This window comes from Thalassophryne amazonica, chromosome 13, assembly GCF_902500255.1.
Source record: "Thalassophryne amazonica chromosome 13, fThaAma1.1, whole genome shotgun sequence".
NCBI classification, from domain to species: domain Eukaryota; kingdom Metazoa; phylum Chordata; class Actinopteri; order Batrachoidiformes; family Batrachoididae; genus Thalassophryne; species Thalassophryne amazonica.
In genome coordinates, this window is record NC_047115.1 from 45,118,912 (window position 1) to 45,140,605 (window position 21,694).

General features: G+C 39.6%; 1 protein-coding gene and 1 long non-coding RNA gene across 5 annotated transcripts; one reads left to right on the forward strand and one right to left on the reverse strand.

Annotated features, from left to right (window-relative positions):
* The first annotated feature begins 784 nt into the window (after positions 1-784).
* On the forward strand, positions 785-11,253 carry LOC117522808. Its single transcript, XR_004564337.1, has 4 exons — positions 785-796; positions 1,113-1,685; positions 10,738-10,745; positions 11,230-11,253. It is a non-coding gene; the product is annotated as an uncharacterized LOC117522808 (long non-coding RNA).
* Positions 2,171-20,959, reverse strand: psap (prosaposin). 4 transcript variants are annotated; one of them, XM_034184207.1, is made up of 15 exons: positions 20,814-20,959; positions 15,936-16,069; positions 15,688-15,758; positions 15,431-15,560; positions 6,383-6,580; positions 6,162-6,305; positions 5,949-6,005; positions 5,663-5,668; positions 3,745-3,903; positions 3,528-3,620; positions 3,266-3,449; positions 2,961-3,124; positions 2,794-2,874; positions 2,539-2,646; positions 2,171-2,340 (listed from the first exon to the last, which is right to left on the reverse strand). In XM_034184207.1, exons 1-15 carry the CDS (start codon positions 20,845-20,847, stop codon positions 2,305-2,307), a joined length of 1,599 nt encoding a protein of 532 aa, XP_034040098.1. In that variant the 5' UTR covers positions 20,848-20,959; the 3' UTR covers positions 2,171-2,304. The 4 variants fall into 4 exon arrangements, with proteins under 4 accessions (XP_034040098.1, XP_034040100.1, XP_034040101.1 ...); XM_034184209.1 differs by having other exon boundaries at positions 15,431-15,556; positions 15,684-15,758; XM_034184210.1 differs by lacking the exon at positions 5,663-5,668.
* Positions 20,960-21,694: the final 735 nt, after the last annotated feature.

The following is a 21,694-nucleotide window of genomic DNA, read 5'->3' on the forward strand; positions in this document are numbered from 1 at the left end:
TACACAATTCTCAGAAGTACATACAGAATTCCACAGCAGATCCGAGAACATACTTTTTGGCCACTAGATGTCACTGTGACAAAGCTTCTAATGTCTCAAAGATTAAATCTTTTTCAAGCCAATGGTTCAATTTAATTTGATGCCTCAAACTTTCTATTTTTTTAATCAGATGATTCCTTTCATGGTGAGCTGTTTGTTATGCAAACAACAGTTTCTGCTTTTTTTTTTTTTTTAAGTTTGGTGTGCTTCCTCATAGTTGATGCTTGGTTTATTCTGCCAGCAGAAACACAGGCATGTAGCCAAGACTGAGCCTCCAAAGTTAAACTGTCACTCATTTGTTCACATCCACCCTACAAGTGCAAGTCATTTTGTTGCACTTAAAGGAAGCGTTGAGAGAAGAGAAAGAAGAAAAAAAAAAAAATCAGTGGCCTCATGTACAAAGACGTGGATTTCCTACTGAAACATGGTGTACACCAAAACCCAGAAACTGGTGTAAGCACAAGAATATCCAGATGTGTCTGTGTGTACGCATGGATCAAAGCATGTTCCGTTTGCACATCACCTCTACGTGTGGAACAACAACTGTAGAAGTGTGCATACATGCTAGGATTTTTGCGTGGCACACCGCACAGGTCCACAGTCATTTCAGTTTTGATACATGTGAACGTTAGTGTGAAGACAGATGTATGCCATACACAAGGCCCCAGTTGAGCAGATTTGAACACGTCAAGTGACATGAGGTTATAATCATAGATTTGTAATTGTACTTGGGGGGAATATACAAGTTAAAAATGATGTACATACAAATAAACCCATTTATAGCCATTACTGCGTGGTATTTGTAAATAGCTACACATTTGTTAATATTTTATACCCTTGAGAACAACAAAGTACTTTACCCTACTTTTACCTTCCTAATTGAGTTTAAATGTCATTTGTGTGTATCCAGAACAGATACAGTGTGAAAAACTGCCCCCACCCCCGAAAAAAAAAAAAAAACACACAATCATCCCCCAGTAAATCAATCTGTGTGGGATCACTTTAATGGTTTTAAATTTTAGGTGACATTTAGCTGTATGAAGCACACAACTGACAGTGCTTTCACAGGTTAGAAATTCAGTGATTTAGAGAAAACACACAGGACGTACAAGTAATAAGACAATCCTCACCTTCAATACTCATCTCTAAAGTACAAATCAAGCACATGGCAACTAAAGGTATCCTACCAATATCTGACATTTGAATGCAATATGTACAAGATGCTAACACGTCACTCGCCAAATCATTCTGGAAAGAGGAAAAAAAAAAAAAAAAAAAAAAAAAAAATCAATTTGAAGAGTGAAGGCACTCAAATGCACACGAGGAGTGACTTTAGGATTATGGACTTTGCTCAATGGCACATTAGTTACAATAATTATTGAGAAAAGTGATCTTTCACATTCCCGTCCCACATTTTGAAATCCTCTCAGGGGATTGAACATATGACCTTCTGTCACTAGATAACGGATTTCCATGGGAACAAAGAGAAACCTCTGATGATAAGTCCGGTAGGTAAGAGTCATATTTTTGATGGGGAAGAACAAAAGAAATACAAGCGTTTCCTAAACATGTCAGAGAATGCAGGAATATTCCCACTGTTTGTATGTCCAAAACCAGTAACCTTAGCTAAATTATTACCAACATATGTAAGGGTGAAAGAAGAGTACTTTCTCCAAATCCAACAAGTCCAGTGTCCAATATTTTTAACACAAACGAGCAGTGAGAGAATTGGGAAGCAAGTATTTTCCAGCTTTCAAAAGGGGGCATGGAAAAGTCTGTTGGGAAAGAAACTGTACTGTGAAAAGTAGAAATAAGTTTGACAAAATTCACTATTCCACTTGTATGTCTTGAAAATGGCACAGTAGGTATGCACATTGTATATACTGGGGGTCACATCTGCAAAACAGCTGATACAGTCCTTGAATTTATAAAGCAGTTTTCAATTAGTGTCAGAAAAGTCAAAGTTGCTCATAACTGTCATGTACAAACTCCAAACTATGTTCCTAAAGACAACACATTCAGCAGGTAAATGATGCTTTCTACGCCGTAAATCAGCAACAGGTGGCGTCATGGGTGATTCAGCATGTATAGTCATCACTTTTACTCTAGCCGGGGGGGGGGGGGGGGGGGAGTCCCTTTCTACCACCAAAATAAAGTTAATTTCCAGATATTTAGCAGTATTAATGAAAAATAATTCAAAATAGGAAGCAACACTACATTTTATCTTCAATTCCCCACAGGTGAGCTGGTGCTGATCCTCTTCCTCTACACCCATACATGGCGTTTGCAGTGTTCCACAGCCTTCAATTCAAAAACAACAAGCTGTTAGGTTGAACAAAAACTCACAAGTGGTAACGCGCTCAATTTGCATAATTTTTTGTGACATCCACTGAATCAGCTCAAAACCATACATCTGAGTGGGAACCATCACTTTGGAGTCTCTCACTCACACTTTCAGAAAACATTCTTATGACATGTTTAGATGCCATTACTACTCACACTGCACTGAGTTGCAGTCGCCATGTTCTTGCACCAGTATGAAGGTCCCCAGCTGCACTTCTCAGTTCCCAGCAGCTTTTGTGAAGCTGCAGTGCAGGCGCCTACAGTCTGTCAACAGGGCATATTAAAAAAAAAAAAAAAAAAACACAAAACAACAACTGCTCAAATAAAGTTCATTTGCACTTTCAAATCAAGAAGGATGTTTGGAGATTCAGTGTTTGAGACCACTGGTATGAATATATCTTTTTTTTTTACCATGCAGACAAAGTCTGGGTCAAGCATCATGAGCAGGGCATCCACCAGCTGTGGCTCATATTCATGGACCAGTTGGTTACACTGTGGGCAACAACACACACGCGCGTTACTCAAGGCCGGCATGTGACATGTTAAGACACAACGGAAATATAAAGCAGCTGAGTCACCTCAGTCTGGGCTGATTCAGGCAGGAAGTTGCACACTTTTTTCACAGTGGCCTCAATTTCTGCTTTCGTAGCATTTTCCTCTAAAATCCTGTCAACATATTGGACAGCCATCTTGCACACGTCACAGAGGGCTCCAGTTTTAAAGCGCACCTGGTCAAGTACAGCTACAACAAAAAGAATGAAAAGCAAGATGTTAGCATTCAACTCGAGCACTAATTAACAATATATCTACACAACAACCTTCCCCTTGAAAATGACTAATCTAGTCATATTTTAACCATGTTGTGTGATAAGTGGGAACGTACGGATATATGTATGGCTCGCATCTCTGCAGAGTCCCAACACAATGCAGATCATCTTGGGGTCAGCCTCCTGCACAAGCAATTCAATGATGGCCTTCCCATAGGTCTCAATCAAGTCCTTACACTGGGCAGTCAGAGACGACGGCAGCATGGAACACACTGTCTCCACAGCATGAACCACTGCTGTCTGAAATAAAAATGTGTCAACTGTAAGTCAGATTTGACTCCAAGTAAGTTAGAGAGAGAGAAAAAAAGGCTGATTTACCTCTGTGGCATTATCCTCCAACATTCTCTCCAACTGTTTCATCACAAATTCACAGATGTCACACTCCGGGGAGTTGCGGACTCGAACCATAGGCTGAAACACAAAGACAACAAGTGAGCATGTTTAAAACTACACCAAAAATCTCACCTTCTGGCCAGTATCATGCATTGTTGAAAATTTGCAGTTGAATCTAGGCCGTCCAACGCTACCGGCCCACCTTAGCTGTCTTGGGCGTCACTTTGCTGGCAGGAAACAGCTCCACAGCAGGCAGCAGTTTGGCAGCAGCAACAGTCTTAGCGGGCTGCAGCTTCAACATGGGAGAAGATTTCTTCACAGAGTCACAGAACCCAGCCATTGCACAGATGTCTTTGGGATCCTAAAGGGGGGGGGGGGGGGGTAAGCTTTAGCATAACTAGTATAGAGACAGACAAATTTGCTACATTATGTGTCATGAACACAAACTAATCTACCACAGCATCATCACTAGGGGCTGACCAATTGGGCAGCAGTCTCGTTTGAGGGTGGGTGCTAAAGGGGTAAAATATGACCATTTTTCTACATCTGGGGACAGATGAGGGCTGTCCCCAGCAGAAACACAGCACCTTCTGAGTTTTTATGCAAATTACATGCAAACAAAATGAAAAGGCAAAGAAAAAGTGAAGATGCGGTAGAAAGTGGACAAGTGTTAAAGTTTTGTGACCCGGAGCTTAAACGTGTCTCGGCGGTTGTGCAGGCGAGAGAACGCAGCTACTCTGGTTAGCTGTGTAGTCTAACACTTCCTGACACAACCGCTCCCATTTGCCTCGTCTTCCCTTCTCCTCGTGGGAACTGGAGGGGGGGAAAAAAAAACAAAAAAAAAAAAAAAAAAAACCCTGCACTTTTTTCAACTGATTTGGTGATTGCAGCCGAAAACAAAAGACTACACCATTTGTCCAATAGAAGTGACACTGTTTGTAGGGACAGACTAATCCCCGGGCGGCGTGTGGGCATGTCAGCACAAACCATTCAGAGGATGGGGCTTTCAGTAGAAACCATTTTAAACCGGCACGTCCGATAGGTGACAGCGAGTATGCTTTTAAGTTTACTGAGCCAGGCCGAATGGTTTGTGCTGAAACTCCCACACTCCGCCCAGGAATTATTCTCTGCCGTGTTTGTGCCGGCTGTCAAATCCCGCAATATCACGCAGGGGTTCAAACGAGACTGCGCTGCCCTTTATTCAGCACTGATAATCGGCCAGGCCAGCGTACATTTATTAGGGGATGACCAATTATTCGTTGATCCCAGATCATCCCGGACACACACACACACACGATTAAAATAGGACAAACTACTAATGCAGCTGCCACTGCGGTGAACAGTATTTAGCAATTATTAACTTACGTAAATCGACAACTATTTTGATAACTGACTAATTGTTTTGAATCATTAAAAAAAAAAAAAAAAAAAAAAAAAAATCTACAATTTCAGCTTCTTAAACATGAGCACTTGGTTTCAGTGCAGAAGGTTCCTGGTTCAAATCCCACCCCTGCCACATTTCTCCATGTAATGTGGAGTTGCGTCAGGAAGGGCATCCGGCGTAAAACTTGTGCCAAATTCAACATGTAGATCCACCTTGGACTTGCTGTGGCGACCCCGAGAGCAAAACAAGGGAGCAGTCGAAGGGACTTACTAAACATGAACACTTTCTAGTTTCTTTACTCCTATCTGACAGTAATCAAAATATATCAGACTTGTGGACAAAACAACACATCTGAAGGCATCATCTTGAGCTCTGGGAAAAAAATGATGGATAATTTTCACCATTTTATGAATGTTAAAAAAAATAAAATCAAATAAAATAATTATGTCAGTGGTCATTAGTTGCAGCCATCGCCACATGTACACACACAAACTGCTGCCTTTTATCTACCAGAGGATGTTTAGTTGTGTGTTTCAAATAAGCATGAATGAGCCATAAATAGCACAGATGTGGGAGGTTACTGCAGTGCTGTACATCATATCATTAATCAAACAGCAGCCAGGACAGACGTGTCAGAAAAACTCATTTCCACGTTTGTGTAGACAGCACCATCTGTTCAGCCATGCAGCAGGAGCTACAGGTTAAGAGGCTGCAGGCAGAACACAAGGAGACCTACCTGTTCCTGTGAGCAGCACAAATATCAACAGAAAGGAAAAAGTAAAGAAGACAGACAAGAAATCAAGAACATGGCAAGTCATTTAAAAGATGTGAATAAACTGAAGTCAGCAGTCAGGTTGTGCTGAACATCTGGATGGTTTTACAGAACCACAATATACAAACATGTCATTAATACCAATGACCACACACAGCACTGCTTATGTTTAAAGTCTATCAAACATCCCCGAAATAAATACATTCAAGTCTGAAGCATGCAAGAGAATGCAAACACAACAAAGACTCACCATGGGTGCCAAAATCTGAACAATCGTAGGCATGTACTTGGTGACATAGTCCTTGCACTGGAAGAGGAGAAAAAGGTTGACATGCAACAGTTATAGTCTGTAGATAAAAGAACTCTCCCCACGACCACCACCAAAAAAAAAAAAAAAAAAGCCCTCCCCACCACCAAAAAAAAAAAAAAAAAAAACACGCCCACCCATACACAGGACTCTTACCAGTTCAGCCGTGCCTGGTCCCAAGACATCACACTGCTTCTTCAGCTTCTCAGTGTAAGCGCTGATAAATGTTGAGTTGTCCTTAGCTGCTTCTTTAACGCTAGCTAAGAAAGTGGCGCAATCCTTGCACACGTCACCATTTTCCTACAAGCAAAAGGAAACATTCGAAGTACTGAGATAGAGCAAGAGTTCGGCTGCAAAGAGAGGATTAAACAGCGTACCGTCTTTGGAGTCTCTTGCATCTCCTGAGGAAAGAGGAGCTGCGGAACGTTAAGGATGAACGGGGACACTTGCTGGGTAAGATCAACTTGAGGGATTTCATTGGAAAGAAGCTGCTGCAGACCTTCTTCAGCCTCAGCCAGGGCTGCCTGCTGACTGCGACACAGCCCCATAGCTCCACACACCACAGTGGGATCCTCCTAATAAAAACACACAATACCATTAAGGGCTCTCTGTGCTGAAGGTAGTTGATTCTCATCCCTGCAGCAGTACTGTGCAGAATATTAAGGCACATTACATCTAAATCACACATCTACCATGTATCACTACAGAGTTTAGGGATTAAATGATTAAGCAACATTTCTGAATAAATTTAAATCAATGACCATTTGTCTAATGGATTAGTCCTTTTAAACCAATGGAACTTAACTACCAGCTAAAAAACAGATTTATCTCAGAATACGTACAATGTAAAGGAAAACTGGGAATTAGAAACCAATATGATAATAGAAGACTAACTGTGGGATGAACATTGTAAGGGCAGTCATAAGGGTATCAATGGACAGCAGTGGAAGGAATTTGACTGGAAACTTTATCTATAAACCATTGGTTATTTCAAATTTTATAAAGGATTCCCCAGCAGCTTTATGCTGGAGACAATGTGGCAAAATAGGGGATCATACACACATATTCTGGGACTGTCCAGTCATCTTTAAGTACTGTAAAAATATTAAAAAAGAAACTTGTTAAAAATTGTTAAAAGAGAACCCCTCCAATACTGTTTTTTTTTATTATTATTATTTTGTGTTATAGTACATCAGGTGATGCTTCACTGCTGACCAAACATATTTTACTGCAAAAAAAAAACACATTACTATTAACTGGAAGAATGTGAAGTCACCAACAGTAACTGAATGGAAACAGAGGTTAAAACAAGTATATATGATGGAAAAAATGAACATCATTACAAATGAAAATGGACCTTTTTAACTGGAGATGGTATATGGTCAAAGAGTATTTTGGTTGTAAAAGTATAGGGATGTAAAAAGTTGTGGGAACCAATTCTGACATGAGGTTGATCTGTCCTTTTTTTGTGTGTGTATATATTTTTTTTCAAGATGACCACATTGGTAGCCATTAAATCAGAATGTCTCGAACAAACTTTGGTGTTCTCGTGGATGACGAAGGACAGAAGATCCACGGCATAAGCTGGATCATAAATTGGCATAAGCTCCCCTGGACCTCTTTAAAAAAAAAAATAAATAAATAAATAAATAAAAAATACATGTGGTCTCTGCACACACTAACGTATTTAGTGTCTGTCATAAATATCTCGCGTTTCTCTTTTTCTCTTATCGCCCACATGCACAAATGTGTAGGACAGAACAAAAACATAGTATGTGGAAGTCCGTCCTTGTCTTTTTTATATATACACACACGCCACTGACAACAATGTACTTCATTGAAAGATTTAGCATTTTACACAATAAAACAGAGGGCGCACTCTGCACTGCATAATACAGTGCATCCGGAAAGCATTCAGAAGGCTTCATTCTTTCCACATTTTGTTATGATACAGCCTTATTCCAAAATGGATTTAATTGTTTTTTTTCTCTCAAAATTCTACACATAATACCCCATAATGACAATGTGAAACTAGTTTGTTTTAGATTTTTGTAAATTTATTAAAGATAAAAAAAAAAACAAGCAAACTAAGAAATCACACATACATAAGTGTTCACAGCCTTTGCCATGAAGCTGCAAATTGAGCTCAGGTGCCTCATGTTTCCACTGATCATCCTTGAGATGTTTGTACAGCTTAATTGGAGTCCACCTGGAGTAAATTAAGTTGATTGGACATGATTTAGAAAGGCACACACCAGTCTACATACAAGGTCCCACAGTTGACAGTGCATGCCAGAGCACAAACCAAGCATGAAGTCAAAGGAATTTTCTGTAGACCTTAGAGACAGGACTGTCTCAAGGATCAAATCTGGGGAAGGGTACAGAAACATTTCTGCTGCTTTAAACGTACCAATGAGCACAGTGGCCTCCATCTAGGGATGGGCCCGATCCGATCTCGGATCGGTATTGGGTTACGAAAGACGTAATTCACATATCGGAAAATACCAATCCAACCCGCGACATTTTCCAATACCGCGACATTTTCCGATACTGGAATCCTCTCAACTGCTGTTGCTTGCTCTCTGCTTGTTTGCTGTCAAGCGGGAGGAGTGGAGGAGGGAGGTTTTCTGAAGCTGGGATGTCTGAGAGAGCTCTCTTCCGCACTGTTCTAAGCTGTAGTTAGCGGCAAATTTTTGCACGGCTCTTGGGTTCAAATCATCTGTTCATCGAGCACGGATTTTCCAAAAAATGAACTGAATTGTTGCTGAAAATGTATGCTAAAAAGTTAGCCGCTTCACTGTCCTGAGGCTGTGAAACGCTATAAAAGCCATCCCAGCTGCATGTTCCGCCTCAGCGCACAACTGAGGAGGAGATGAACACAGAGATTCTGTCCGGTGAAAGGGAGAAAATCTCCATTAAAGTCCTGCGCGTGAGCGTCGCTGATGCTACACTTATTTTACAGTTGAAAGGCTTCATGTTTCCATAAAGTTCAAAGTTTGTGCAGCACAAAAACCGAGAGAAAGAGACGGCGAGAGAGAGAAAGCGAGCGAGAGACAGACAGGCAGGCAGACAGAGGGAGAGAGAGAGACAGGCAGAGAGAGGGAGGGAGAAAGGGGACTTAATTTTTACTCTAACACTTGCTTTTACAATGTAAACATATGTCTCCCATATCAATAAAGCTCCACTGAAATTGAAAATTGAGAAGGATAGACAGACAGAGTGATGTCTTTTCTCTAAGTCTATAAAAATAGTACTTAGTTCTTTCACTAATCAAATCTAGGCTTTCATCTTAGATGCACCTTCTGGAAAATTGTAGCCGAACTTTCTAGTCTCCTTTTTAAGAAAATCCTCATATAAAATCAACAATAATGATAAGAATAATAATATTAAGGCAAACAGAGCTCTGGTATCGGATCGGAAAAGTATCGGTATCGACAGATATTCAAATTCAGGTATCAGGATTGGATTGGAAGTGAAAAACTGTGGAACGGTGCATCCCTGCCTCCATCATCCATAAATGGAAGAAGTTTGGATCCACCAGGACTCTTCCTAGAGCTGGCCGCTCGTCTAAAGTGAGCGATCAGGTTAGTCTTAGTTAGATAGTTAGAGAGGTGACCAAGAACCCAATGGCCACTCTGTCAGAACTCCAGCATTCCTCTGTGGAGAGAGTAGAACCTTCCAGAAGAAGAACCATGTCTGCAGCAATCCACCAATCAGGCCTGTATGATAGAGTGGCCAGACAAAAGCGACTCCTTAAAGGCACTTGGAAGCCTGCCTGGAGTTTGCAAAAAGGTGCTTGAAGGACTCATAGATAATTGGCAAAGCTTCTGGGGAAAACCTGGTCTTGTTAGGAGAGACGGCATCCATCCCACTTTGGATGGAGCAGCTCTCATTTCTAGAAATCTGGCCAATTTTCTTAAATCCTCCAAACCGTGACTATCCAGGGTTGGGACCAGGAAGCAGAGTTGTAGTCTTACACACCTCTCTGCAGCTTCTCTCCCCCTGCCATCCCCTCATTACCCCATCCCCGTAGAGACGGTGCCTGCTCCCAGACTACCAATAACCAGCAAAAATCTATTTAAGCATAAAAATTCAAAAAGAAAAAATAATATAGCACCTTCAACTGCACCACAGACTAAAACAGTTAAATGTGGTCTATTAAACATTAGGTCTCTCTCTTCTAAGTCCCTGTTGGTAAATGATATAATAATTGATCAACATATTGATTTATTCTGCCTTACAGAAACCTGGTTACAGCAGGATGAATATGTTAGTTTAAATGAGTCAACACCCCCGAGTCACACTAACTGTCAGAATGCTCGTAGCACGGGCCGGGGTGGAGGATTAGCAGCAATCTTCCATTCCATCTTATTAATTAATCCAAAACCCAGACAGAGCTTTAATTCATTTGAAAGCTTGTCTCTTAGTCTTGTCCATCCAAATTGGAAGTCCCAAAAACCAGTTTTATTTGTTATTATCTATCGTCCACCTGGTCGTTACTGTGAGTTTCTCTGTGAATTTTCAGACCTTTTGTCTGACTTAGTGCTTAGCTCAGATAAGATAATTATAGTGGGCGATTTTAACATCCACACAGATGCTGAGAATGACAGCCTCAACACTGCATTTAATCTATTATTAGACTCTATTGGCTTTGCTCAAAAAGTAAATGAGTCCACCCACCACTTTAATCATATCTTAGATCTTGTTCTGACTTATGGTATGGAAATAGAAGACTTAACAGTATTCCCTGAAAACTCCCTTCTGTCTGATCATTTCTTAATAACATTTACATTTACTCTGATGGACTACCCAGCAGTGGGGAATAAGTTTCATTACACTAGAAGTCTTTCAGAAAGCGCTGTAACTAGGTTTAAGGATATGATTCCTTCTTTATGTTCTCTAATGCCATATACCAACACAGTGCAGAGTAGCTACCTAAACTCTGTAAGGGAGATAGAGTATCTCGTCAATAGTTTTACATCCTCATTGAAGACAACTTTGGATGCTGTAGCTCCTCTGAAAAAGAGAGCTTTAAATCAGAAGTGTCTGACTCCGTGGTATAACTCACAATCTCGTAGCTTAAAGCAGATAACCCGTAAGTTGGAGAGGAAATGGCGTCTCACTAATTTAGAAGATCTTCACTTAGCCTGGAAAAAGAGTCTGTTGCTCTATAAAAAAGCCCTCCGTAAAGCTAGGACATCTTTCTACTCATCACTAATTGAAGAAAATAAGAACAACCCCAGGTTTCTTTTCAGCACTGTAGCCAGGCTGACAAAGAGTCAGAGCTCTATTGAGCTGAGTATTCCATTAACTTTAACTAGTAATGACTTCATGACTTTCTTTGCTAACAAAATTTTAACTATTAGAGAAAAAATTACTCATAACCATCCCAAAGACGTATCGTTATCTTTGGCTGCTTTCAGTGATGCCGGTATTCAGACAGAACAATCGGAGAGAAAGAGTCTAACCAGAGTTATTCTCATTAGTTACTTCATCCAAACCATCAACATGTTTATTAGACCCCATTCCTACCAGGCTGCTCAAGAAAGCCCTACCATTATTTAATGCTTCGATCTTAAATATGATCAATCTGTCTTTGTTAGTTGGCTATGTACCACAGGCTTTTAAGGTGGCAGTAATTAAACCATTACTTAAAAAGCCATCACTTGACCCAGCTATCTTAGCTAATTATAGGCCAATCTCCAACTTTCCTTTTCTCTCAAAAATTCTTGAAAGGGTAGTTGTAAAACAGCTAACTGATCATCTGCAGAGGAATGGTCTATTTGAAGAGTTTCAGTCAGGTTTTAGAATTCATCATAGTACAGAAACAGCATTAGTGAAGGTTACAAATGATCTTCTTATGGCCTCGGACAGTGGACTCATCTCTGTGCTTGTTCTGTTAGACCTCAGTGCTGCTTTTGATACTGTTGACCATAAAATTTTATTACAGAGATTAGAGCATGCCATAGGTATTAAAGGCACTGCGCTGCGGTGGTTTGAATCATATTTGTCTAATAGATTACAATTTGTTCATGTAAATGGGGAATCTTCTTCACAGACTAAAGTTAATTATGGAGTTCCACAAGGTTCTGTGCTAGGACCAATTTTATTTACTTTATACATGCTTCCCTTAGGCAGTATTATTAGACGGTATTGCTTAAATTTTCATTGTTACGCAGATGATACCCAGCTTTATCTATCCATGAAGCCAGAGGACACACACCAATTAGCTAAACTGCAGGATTGTCTTACAGACATAAAGACATGGATGACCTCTAATTTCCTGCTTTTAAACTCAGATAAAACTGAAGTTATTGTACTTGGCCCCACAAATCTTAGAAACATGGTGTCTAACCAGATCCTTACTCTGGATGGCATTACCCTGACCTCTAGTAATACTGTGAGAAATCTTGGAGTCATTTTTGATCAGGATATGTCATTCAAAGCGCATAATAAACAAATATGTAGGACTGCTTTTTTGCATTTACGCAATATCTCTAAAATCAGAAAGGTCTTGTCTCAGAGTGATGCTGAAAAACTAATTCATGCATTTATTTCCTCTAGGCTGGACTATTGTAATTCATTATTATCAGGTTGTCCTAAAAGTTCCCTAAAAAGCCTTCAGTTAATTCAAAATGCTGCAGCTAGAGTACTGACGGGGACTAGAAGGAGAGAGCATATCTCACCCATATTGGCCTCTCTTCATTGGCTTCCTGTTAATTCTAGAATAGAATTTAAAATTCTTCTTCTTACTTATAAGGTTTTGAATAATCAGGTCCCGTCTTATCTTAGGGACCTCGTAGTACCATATCACCCCAATAGAGCGCTTCGCTCTCAGACTGCAGGCTTACTTGTAGTTCCTAGGGTTTGTAAGAGTAGAATGGGAGGCAGAGCCTTCAGCTTTCAGGCTCCTCTCCTGTGGAACCAGCTCCCAATTCAGATCAGGGAGACAGACACCCTCTCTACTTTTAAGATTAGGCTTAAAACTTTCCTTTTTGCTAAAGCTTATAGTTAGGGCTGGATCAGGTGACCCTGAACCATCCCTTAGTTATGCTGCTATAGACGTAGACTGCTGGGGGGTTCCCATGATGCACTGTTTCTTTCTCTTTTTGCTCTGTATGCACCACTCTGCATTTAATCATTAGTGATTGATCTCTGCTCCCCTCCACAGCATGTCTTTTTCTTGGTTCTCTCCCTCAGCCCCAACCAGTCCCAGCAGAAGACTGCCCCTCCCTGAGCCTGGTTCTGCTGGAGGTTTCTTCCTGTTAAAAGGGAGTTTTTCCTTCCCACTGTAGCCAAGTGCTTGCTCACAGGGGGTCGTTTTGACCGTTGGGGTTTTACATAATTATTGTATGGCCTTGCCTTACAATATAAAGCGCCTTGGGGCAACTGTTTGTTGTGATTTGGCGCTATATAAAAAAATTGATTGATTGATTGATTGACTCTCAGACGATAAGAAACAAAATTCTCTGGTCTGATGAGACAAAGATTGAACTCTTTGGCATGAATGACAGGCATCATGTTTGGAGAAAACCATGCACCATCCCAACAGTGAAGCATGGTGGTGGCAGCATCATGCTGTGGGGATGTTTTTCAGCAGCAAGAACTGGGAGACTAGTGAGGATTGAGCAAAAGATGAATGCAGCAATGTACAGAGACATGCTCTTGACCCCAGACTGGTGTGATGGTTCATCTTTCAGCAGGACAATGAGGAGTGGCTTCAGGACAACTCTGTGAATGTCCTTGAGTGGCCAAGCCAGAGCCCAGACCTGAATCCGATTGAACATCTCTGGAGAGATCTGAAAATGGCTGTACACCGATGCTCCTCATTTAACATGATGGAGCTTGAGAGGTGCAGCAAAGAGGAATGGGCAAAACTGCCCAAAGATAGGTGCACCAAGCTTGTAGCATCATATTCAGGAAGCCTTGAGTAAAGGCTGTGAAAACTTACGTACATGTGATTTCTTAGCTTTTTTATTTTTAATAAATTTGAAAAAAAATTGAATGTCATTATGGGGTGTTGTGAGTAGAATTTTGAGGGGAAAAAAAATTAATTTACTCAATTTTGGAATATGGCTGTAACATAAAATGTGGAAAAAAGTGAAGCGCTGTGAATACTTTCTGGGTACACTGTAAATCCTCTCCAAGTATCAACTTACATCTTCCAAATTGTGATATATTATAATACAGGCTGGCAGTAATCTGTTTTGCCCAAGAGAAGAAGGGGGGGGCTTTTTTGTTTTAAAGTTGCCAAACATCATGGTTTTATGCGCACATGTGTGAAAGTCTGCACGTGTAAAAGAGAAAGGGGGAAAGAGTCATTCAACTGCTGACATGACGACACTATACAACATCCATGTCAGACTGTATATCTTTGCAATTAGGCAAGCAACAGTCTCATGTACACATTAAAACACTGGCACATGACAAAGTACTTGCTATTCAAAGTTCGGATTTTTAAGCTTCTTTTGCATGCCGCAGCAGCAAGGACAATCTAGCTGATTAGTGGATTATCAAAATATTTAGCAATTGCAGCTCTAAATTATGTTCACATCAGTCACATCACCTTTATTATTCAGTGTTATGTACCAACTATACACAAAAAAATCTAATCAGCTCATGTAATTCTGAGGTTACATTAGTTATGAATGACTTTACCCACATATCATTAATGAATTATCTGTACAATAAAGATCACTTCAGTCTTAATATGGAAACAAAATCACACCAAAATGTAATTACTTTATCCACTGCCCAGGAGATACCCATGTTGTAAATATGAATGGCCTACATGTCTTACTATGTTCATAGTGGTGAAACAATGACAAAACATTATATTCTGTGTAAATGCTTTCCACATTACGGTTACCCTGTGCCTCTGAACTCTTCAGGACTCATTTGTATAGCTTGACAATTCTAGGAAACCATTCACAGCATATCTGCTAAAATAAATAATCTACTTTAGAACAGTTAGACAAGTAATGTTTTAGTTGTGTTTGGTAAAGAACATCAGTTTTCCTGAAATAGCTGTAGCAGGTGAGCGTTGAAATAGAGCACAAAACACCAAATAATCTCAGTCATAAGGTTTGGTGTCAGACAAAGACGACTCTGTTCCCATTTAGCTTTCGCTCACTTCCCCATCAATCGCTCTTATTCAGCTCACTGCACTTTGCTCACAGCTACTTTGCTTTATGGTCAACTGACACAGAGTGACAGATGGGCTGTTTTCATATCCAGAAGGATAAAGGGATCTACAACAGCCTTTGACACACTAAGACAAATAATTGTTACCTTGTTGGAGTAAACAGATTTGTTTTTTTACACTCTGATGAGCTTTGATAAGCCTTTACAGGTTAGATTTTTTTTATTTCTTTATTTTACTAAAATTATGTAAAATTTAGACAACAAATTAGCATATTGCTCACCAGCTCTCCAGTAATGATTCTAATGAGGATGGGGTAATAGTTGTCCACCATTTCTTTGCATTCTGCGCTCAATCTTTCATCGGGGATGAGCTGGCATGCCTTCTCCAAGTAGCCAAGAATTTCACCCTGCAATAAAATGCACACAAACAAATCTAAACAGAACGTACTAACACCAATTATTTGGGGCAGTCTCACATGCTGGTATGTAGGCATAATGCTTAGATATGACAAAAGACAGACTCTTGAATCTTACCTCTGTGCTATTGTCCTTCAATATTTGTTCCACCACAATCGCTATCTCTTTACACAAGTCACATGGCACTGATTTCTGAAGCAAGAGTGTAAAAATGTGTCATAGTTGGTGGGGAATCTAGACAAAAGGTTATGAATCATATGGTGACATTTTTGAGGAACACACAATTTCTCTTAATGAATCATTTTTGAACAGACTCATTACATCTTTTGCAATGCCAAGTGACAGTCACTGCAGAGATGAACATCTCACCATCTGGGGCTTGTTCCATACATTCTGCTGACAGTGAATCAGAGCGCCACAAAGAGACGCAGTCTTCACATTCTGGCACCAGTAGAGGGAGCCACGAGCACAATCCTCAGTGCCCGGCAGAGGGTTAGCCAAGGCTGTAAAGACCAAGAAATCAGCTTGAAAATCTAACAATCTGTTCACAATTACAGACATCTGCTCAGCACATAAAGTTCAGACAATTATTGAACTAGAAAATAAATAAATAATCTGCAGACAGTATTCCTAAGCGTGAGGCACCAAGACAACTGTGTATAAATTTTATGTGCACTTTGGATGTGTTAGAAATCAGAGGCTTTGACAAGCCCTCAGAAGAGCAGTTTGGCAACACTGGTATAACAGTCTTTATACAAATGTTTTGTAATGTCCATTTTATTACACTTTTATGCATTTATTCTTTTTAATGAACTGACCCAACTCAATATGACAAAGTATCTGTTATGAGGTTTGTCTCTAAGTTGCATAAATGCTCACTCTCTCTGTTATGCACACACAAATTTAATAATTATCAATAGTTAGGCAGTAAAACAAGTAACAAGGCAGCACAGAAAAGTTTGTATGGGTGTTTTTTCCTCATTGTACTCATTTGCATGAACATTATATTATTTCCCTCTTTACTGAAGTGAAGAAGTGATATGGGGAAACACCTGAACTCTACAGCACAGCTTCCTCTTTATTACCTCCGCCAAGGAGGTTATGTTTTCGGTTGCATCCGTTTGTTTGTTGGTTGGTTGGTTGGTTGGTTAGCAGGATTACACACACACAAAAAAAGAAATCCATAACGGATTGCAATGAAATTTTTACCAGGGGTGTATCTTGGCCTAACTTAGAAGTCATTATATTTTGGTAATGATCCGGAACATGATCCGGATCCAGTAATTTTTTTAAGGATTCTTTATCATTGCGGGATAGGCCCAATTTCAACATTTTTGCATCTAACTTCATGAAGACGGGTCACAAAGGCTGAACAAAAATTATGACAACAATAATTTAGCATTTGTTTCTCCTCATTGAATAAACTTATTAGAAAATTTTAAAAAACTTGTGTAGTTCATGCAGTTTCTCTATGTACTCCTCATAGAAGGTGTGCGATGACGTGAGCAATGTGAGTGTCCAATCGGAACTGGTTCACCATCACATAGTTTTCCAATATCCAATCATAGGGCAGATTCACCTCACGTGACACACCAAAGATTGTTTTTAGGAGTGATGCATTACTAGTTTATTATAGTTTGCTGTGTGTGGAAAATTATTTTCCGCTTTACTTTTTCCTTTCTTATTTCTGATTGTAAACCTTTATTACACGTATAAAGCACAACTATAGCATATATATCTTGAAAGAACAGGTTGTCCTGGAAAAAAAGAGACATAAAACTTGATTGTGGAATGCAGGGAGAGCTGTTAACAGCAATAATAAAACATTTATGCCAGGCGAGTGAACTGTCCAAAAAACGCCCTCGGACCCCAGAGGGTTAACCACTGAATCTGAAACATGACAGTAGATGCATGAAATGATGTGGAATAAGTCTCTTTGCCAAAGGGTATAGAGGTGAAGAAGAGAGTGCAGGCAGGGTGGAGTGGGTGGAGAAAGGTGGCAGGAGTGATTTGTGACCAAAGAATATCAGCAAGGGAGAAGGGGAAAGTTTACAAAACAGTAGTGAGACCAGCTATGTTGTATGGTTTAGAGACAGTGGCACTAACAAAAAGACAGGAGGCAGAGCTGGAGGTGACAGAGCTGAAGATGTTGAGATTCTCTTTGGGAGTGACAAGAATGGACAAAATCAGGAATGAACATATCAGAGGGACAGCTCAGGTGGGACGGTTTAGAGACAAACACACCCTTCCCTCTATGTTTCAGATTCACATGGGCAGTCACCTAAACAAGCTGCTGTCACAGACTGTACCCATGACAAGATCTGCACGTTACTGAACTGTAAACAGCCACATAAATGTTACGTTACTTTTCCACACACGCATTAAGAGTAGTCTGCAAAATGCTGACATGTTTAGGCCTATTTCTAATTTCATAGTCATTAATGAAACTCTGTTTCAATGTCACAGCGAAGCACAAAAGACCCACAGGCCAATTCAGACTGCACTGTCTGAGTGATATATAGCTCAATACTGGCAGCTCACTATTTTGATCCAACACCACAATCAGTAGAAGATCCAGTAAATGTTTACTAGTCATCAATAGAAGCAGGAATGTGGGTGGACAAGTATGACAGTGTTTTTTCCTCATCAAAAGACAAGCACTCCATTACTAAACTGAAAAGCAGTGACATGAAGGAACCTGTATCACCATTTCAGAAATGCATCACAATGCCAAAAGCTTAAACACTGAAAGTTTCTATGTAGATATACACGGTTTATCCAGTCATACTTTAGCTCAATATAAAAACAGTTACAAACCAAAGACAGGAATAAAGAGTAAATAAAAGTCTTCCAGTTGAGCTGATGTTCAGTTTGTATTTTGAGATAGCTGCAGATGACTGGAGATGTAAAATGCAACCAAATACAAGTTGAATGGTCTAATTAATGTGAGCACAGCTTAAAATTTAAAATAAAAAATTCCTTTGCAAATGAAGTTGTAACTGAACACTTTTAAAGGGGAGAAAAAAAAGAATGAAAGGCTCCATTTTAAATAAGCCATGAATCAGCATATTTTTCCAAGAAACTGTTAAGCTGAAACAAAATGGCATTTTGAAAGTCAAAGTGAATGTGCATACAAAGTAAATACGTTATGATTTGGTTCAATGTATTCAAAGTTAGCCATGGTTGAACATGGTCTGAATTTTGTGCAGTTGTTAGCTGTGGGCCAAGTGATCTTTATCAGGGCAACACAGCACGCTGCTCTGGTTTCTGTAGTGTTAAATCAGATAAGAGTCTGCAACTCCCTTTTGATGAGAATTATAACATGTTGCTTCCCCAGAACATTTCTTATGCTGTGTAGAACCACCTGCTTTGCTCACATACACGACTCGTGGTAATTTTTCCGCTTTTAATTAGACAGGCAATTTCTTTCTCAATACACAATGTTATTGTATATTCAAAGAGCAATCACTGGCCTGGACAGTTTTGACAGGATTTTTTTTTTTCCATCTCTCACACAGAGACACTTCTTTAGTCTAAAATCAAGTGTCAACTGCAGCGTTTTAGCATCATTAAAGATAATAATAATGATGATCAAACAACATGTGAACTCAGAAATACAACATGATCTTGGTCCATGCTGCTGCATTCATGCTGAAATTACTTGTGGAGACACCGTAGGCATGCCATTGATTTTACAGTTGTGTTTTTGCTAACTATACCTGATAGTAAGACCCTTCATCTGCTCCCTTGTTTTCACTCAGGGTCACCACGGCAGATCTGGGGTGGATCAGCACGTTGAACTGGCAAAGATTTTACGCCGGATGCCCTTCCTGACGCAACTCCACATTACATGGAGTGAGGTTTGAACTGGGAACCTTCCACAATGAAACCAAGTGCACTAACCACTTGGCTAACACCCCTGGCTGCTATCATTGTAATTCTTATACTACATTTTTTGCTAACTGTAGCAGATAACCACTCAAAATAGCAACAATTCTAAACCAGGCCTCAAAATAGTACGTGCATGTGCTAGTTTGTGCATGTATTATTCAAGCGGTGCACGTAATTTTATACTGCACTAGCACTGGTGCAAGTAACTTTTTCCAAGTTTATTTCAATTATAAGCACCAGTAGAATGAACCAACAAAGGAATAAATAAGGAAAAAAAAAAAATTTCCAGTGTGTTGTCTTCGTTTTCCCTGCATTTTATGACTCTCACACACGGAGCGAGTTGCTGTGATGATTCGTTTGTGCGCGCACATAAAAAAAAAAAAAAAACTGTCTGCCGCTGCTGCTACTGCTCTTCCCTCAAACTCTGTCATAACCACATCGGACCTGCTTTGAGTTGGTTGTGCAAGTAACTTTTTTTGGTGCAAGTAATTTTTTTGTTACTAGCACCAGTGCAAGTAGGTTAAAAAATGCATTTCGACCCCTGTAAACTGTGACCTCTTCTGCAATGGCCACAGATTATTGGATGACATCAATGAATCAATGAATCCAGATGAACTTCATTTAATGTAATGGAAATCAAATCTGATGAGTTTTGATCAGCTGGACAAAGATACCACGTTGGTCTGTGTAAAATGAGCAGGGAGATTTTAAATGTTTGCTTTCATGTTTCAATAACTAATTGAAAAACAAGTTGAGCTTATTTGAAGCAGAAATAAATTCAGCAGTGGTTAGATAATCTCAGGTTGTGAAAACAAACTGGAAGCACAAAAAAATAAATATCACAGTCAGTGTAAATACCAACTTGTCATGAGTTATATTAACTTTAAAAACCACCTTATAAGAAGTTACACCAAAATGTGACGCATTAACTCTAATCTAAAATTAATGGAAGCTACTAAATAAATTTATAACGACTATTCGCAGAAAAACAAAAGTAATTCAACCCAGCCCACCACCAGGTTTATCTTTATTAACAGCATTAGCCCATATGCTAACGTTAGCCGAACACAGCGGCCCAAAACAAATCTCCCAGCTGTCCGAAAACTCAGACAAACCTGCAATTCAAAACTGTATAACTGGTTTATTGGTACAGTTCACAAAACTCAACAGATTTAAGCTAACATGAGTGTTCAAAGACAATCAACAAAGAACTTCACGCTAATTATACTTCCGCGTCTTGAAAGTGAAACGCACTAGATTACGCAACCAGGCTACATTTATAAATGAACAATTACATGAACAGCATCGTTCACGTCTTCCAAACCACCGTTGACTTATTGTTGTCTTTTGTTTTACCTGTCGACGCGAAGAGCAGCGCTAAGAGCAGCATGACTTCGCAGTTTGTCGCTGTACCGGTGATCAAACGGAAAGCTGTAATGCTGCGCTTCGCTCGTGCTCGTGCTTTTAAGGCTCAGAGTCAGCTGACTGCTCAGTCACGTGACTACGTCATGACTGGAACTGATGTCACCAATTTTTTTCGCACAGAAATTATAAAAGTAGATCTAAGTAGTTAATATTAATAATGAGCTTTAAAAACGGATATGTAACCACATATTTTAATTTCTATATTTTTTGTATTTTCTGCTTGCTTTCTTTTAACTTGTCTTTGTTCAATAAAGTTTGTAGAGGGATCCGCACTAATGTGTTTCTTTAAAGGACATGTTAAACATTTAAAACAAGCGAATTACTAAGTGCTTTAAAACGATATTTAGGTTTGCAGTAAAAAAAATATTAAGGATTGAAAACGAGAAGGAAAGATAAAGCAGGGAAATATGGATTTTGGTACATTTTTTTTTTTTTTTGACAAGATCAAGATGGCATGGAATGAAAAACAAAATGCAAGGAGCACCAAACCAAGGCTTGACAACCAGCACTTAAAGAAAGTGAAAGAGGCACTCGAGAGGATGAAGGGAAAAAAAAAATAAAAAAAATCACCGGGATCAGATGAAAGTCTGGACGTGCCCATCTACATATAAGCAAAAGAAAGAGTTTCAGGGCTGTGGAGGAATCTGATGTTACCTTTAGAGTCAGTTCCTATTCTGGAACTGACTCTAAAGAGACACTTCAGGAAGAACACCATGGAGAAGCAGTTTGATTTTATCTCAGAAGAGGAACAGCTGAGTGTTCCATATATATATATCACATGATGGTAAAATGTAAAAGCCAGGCTACAACTA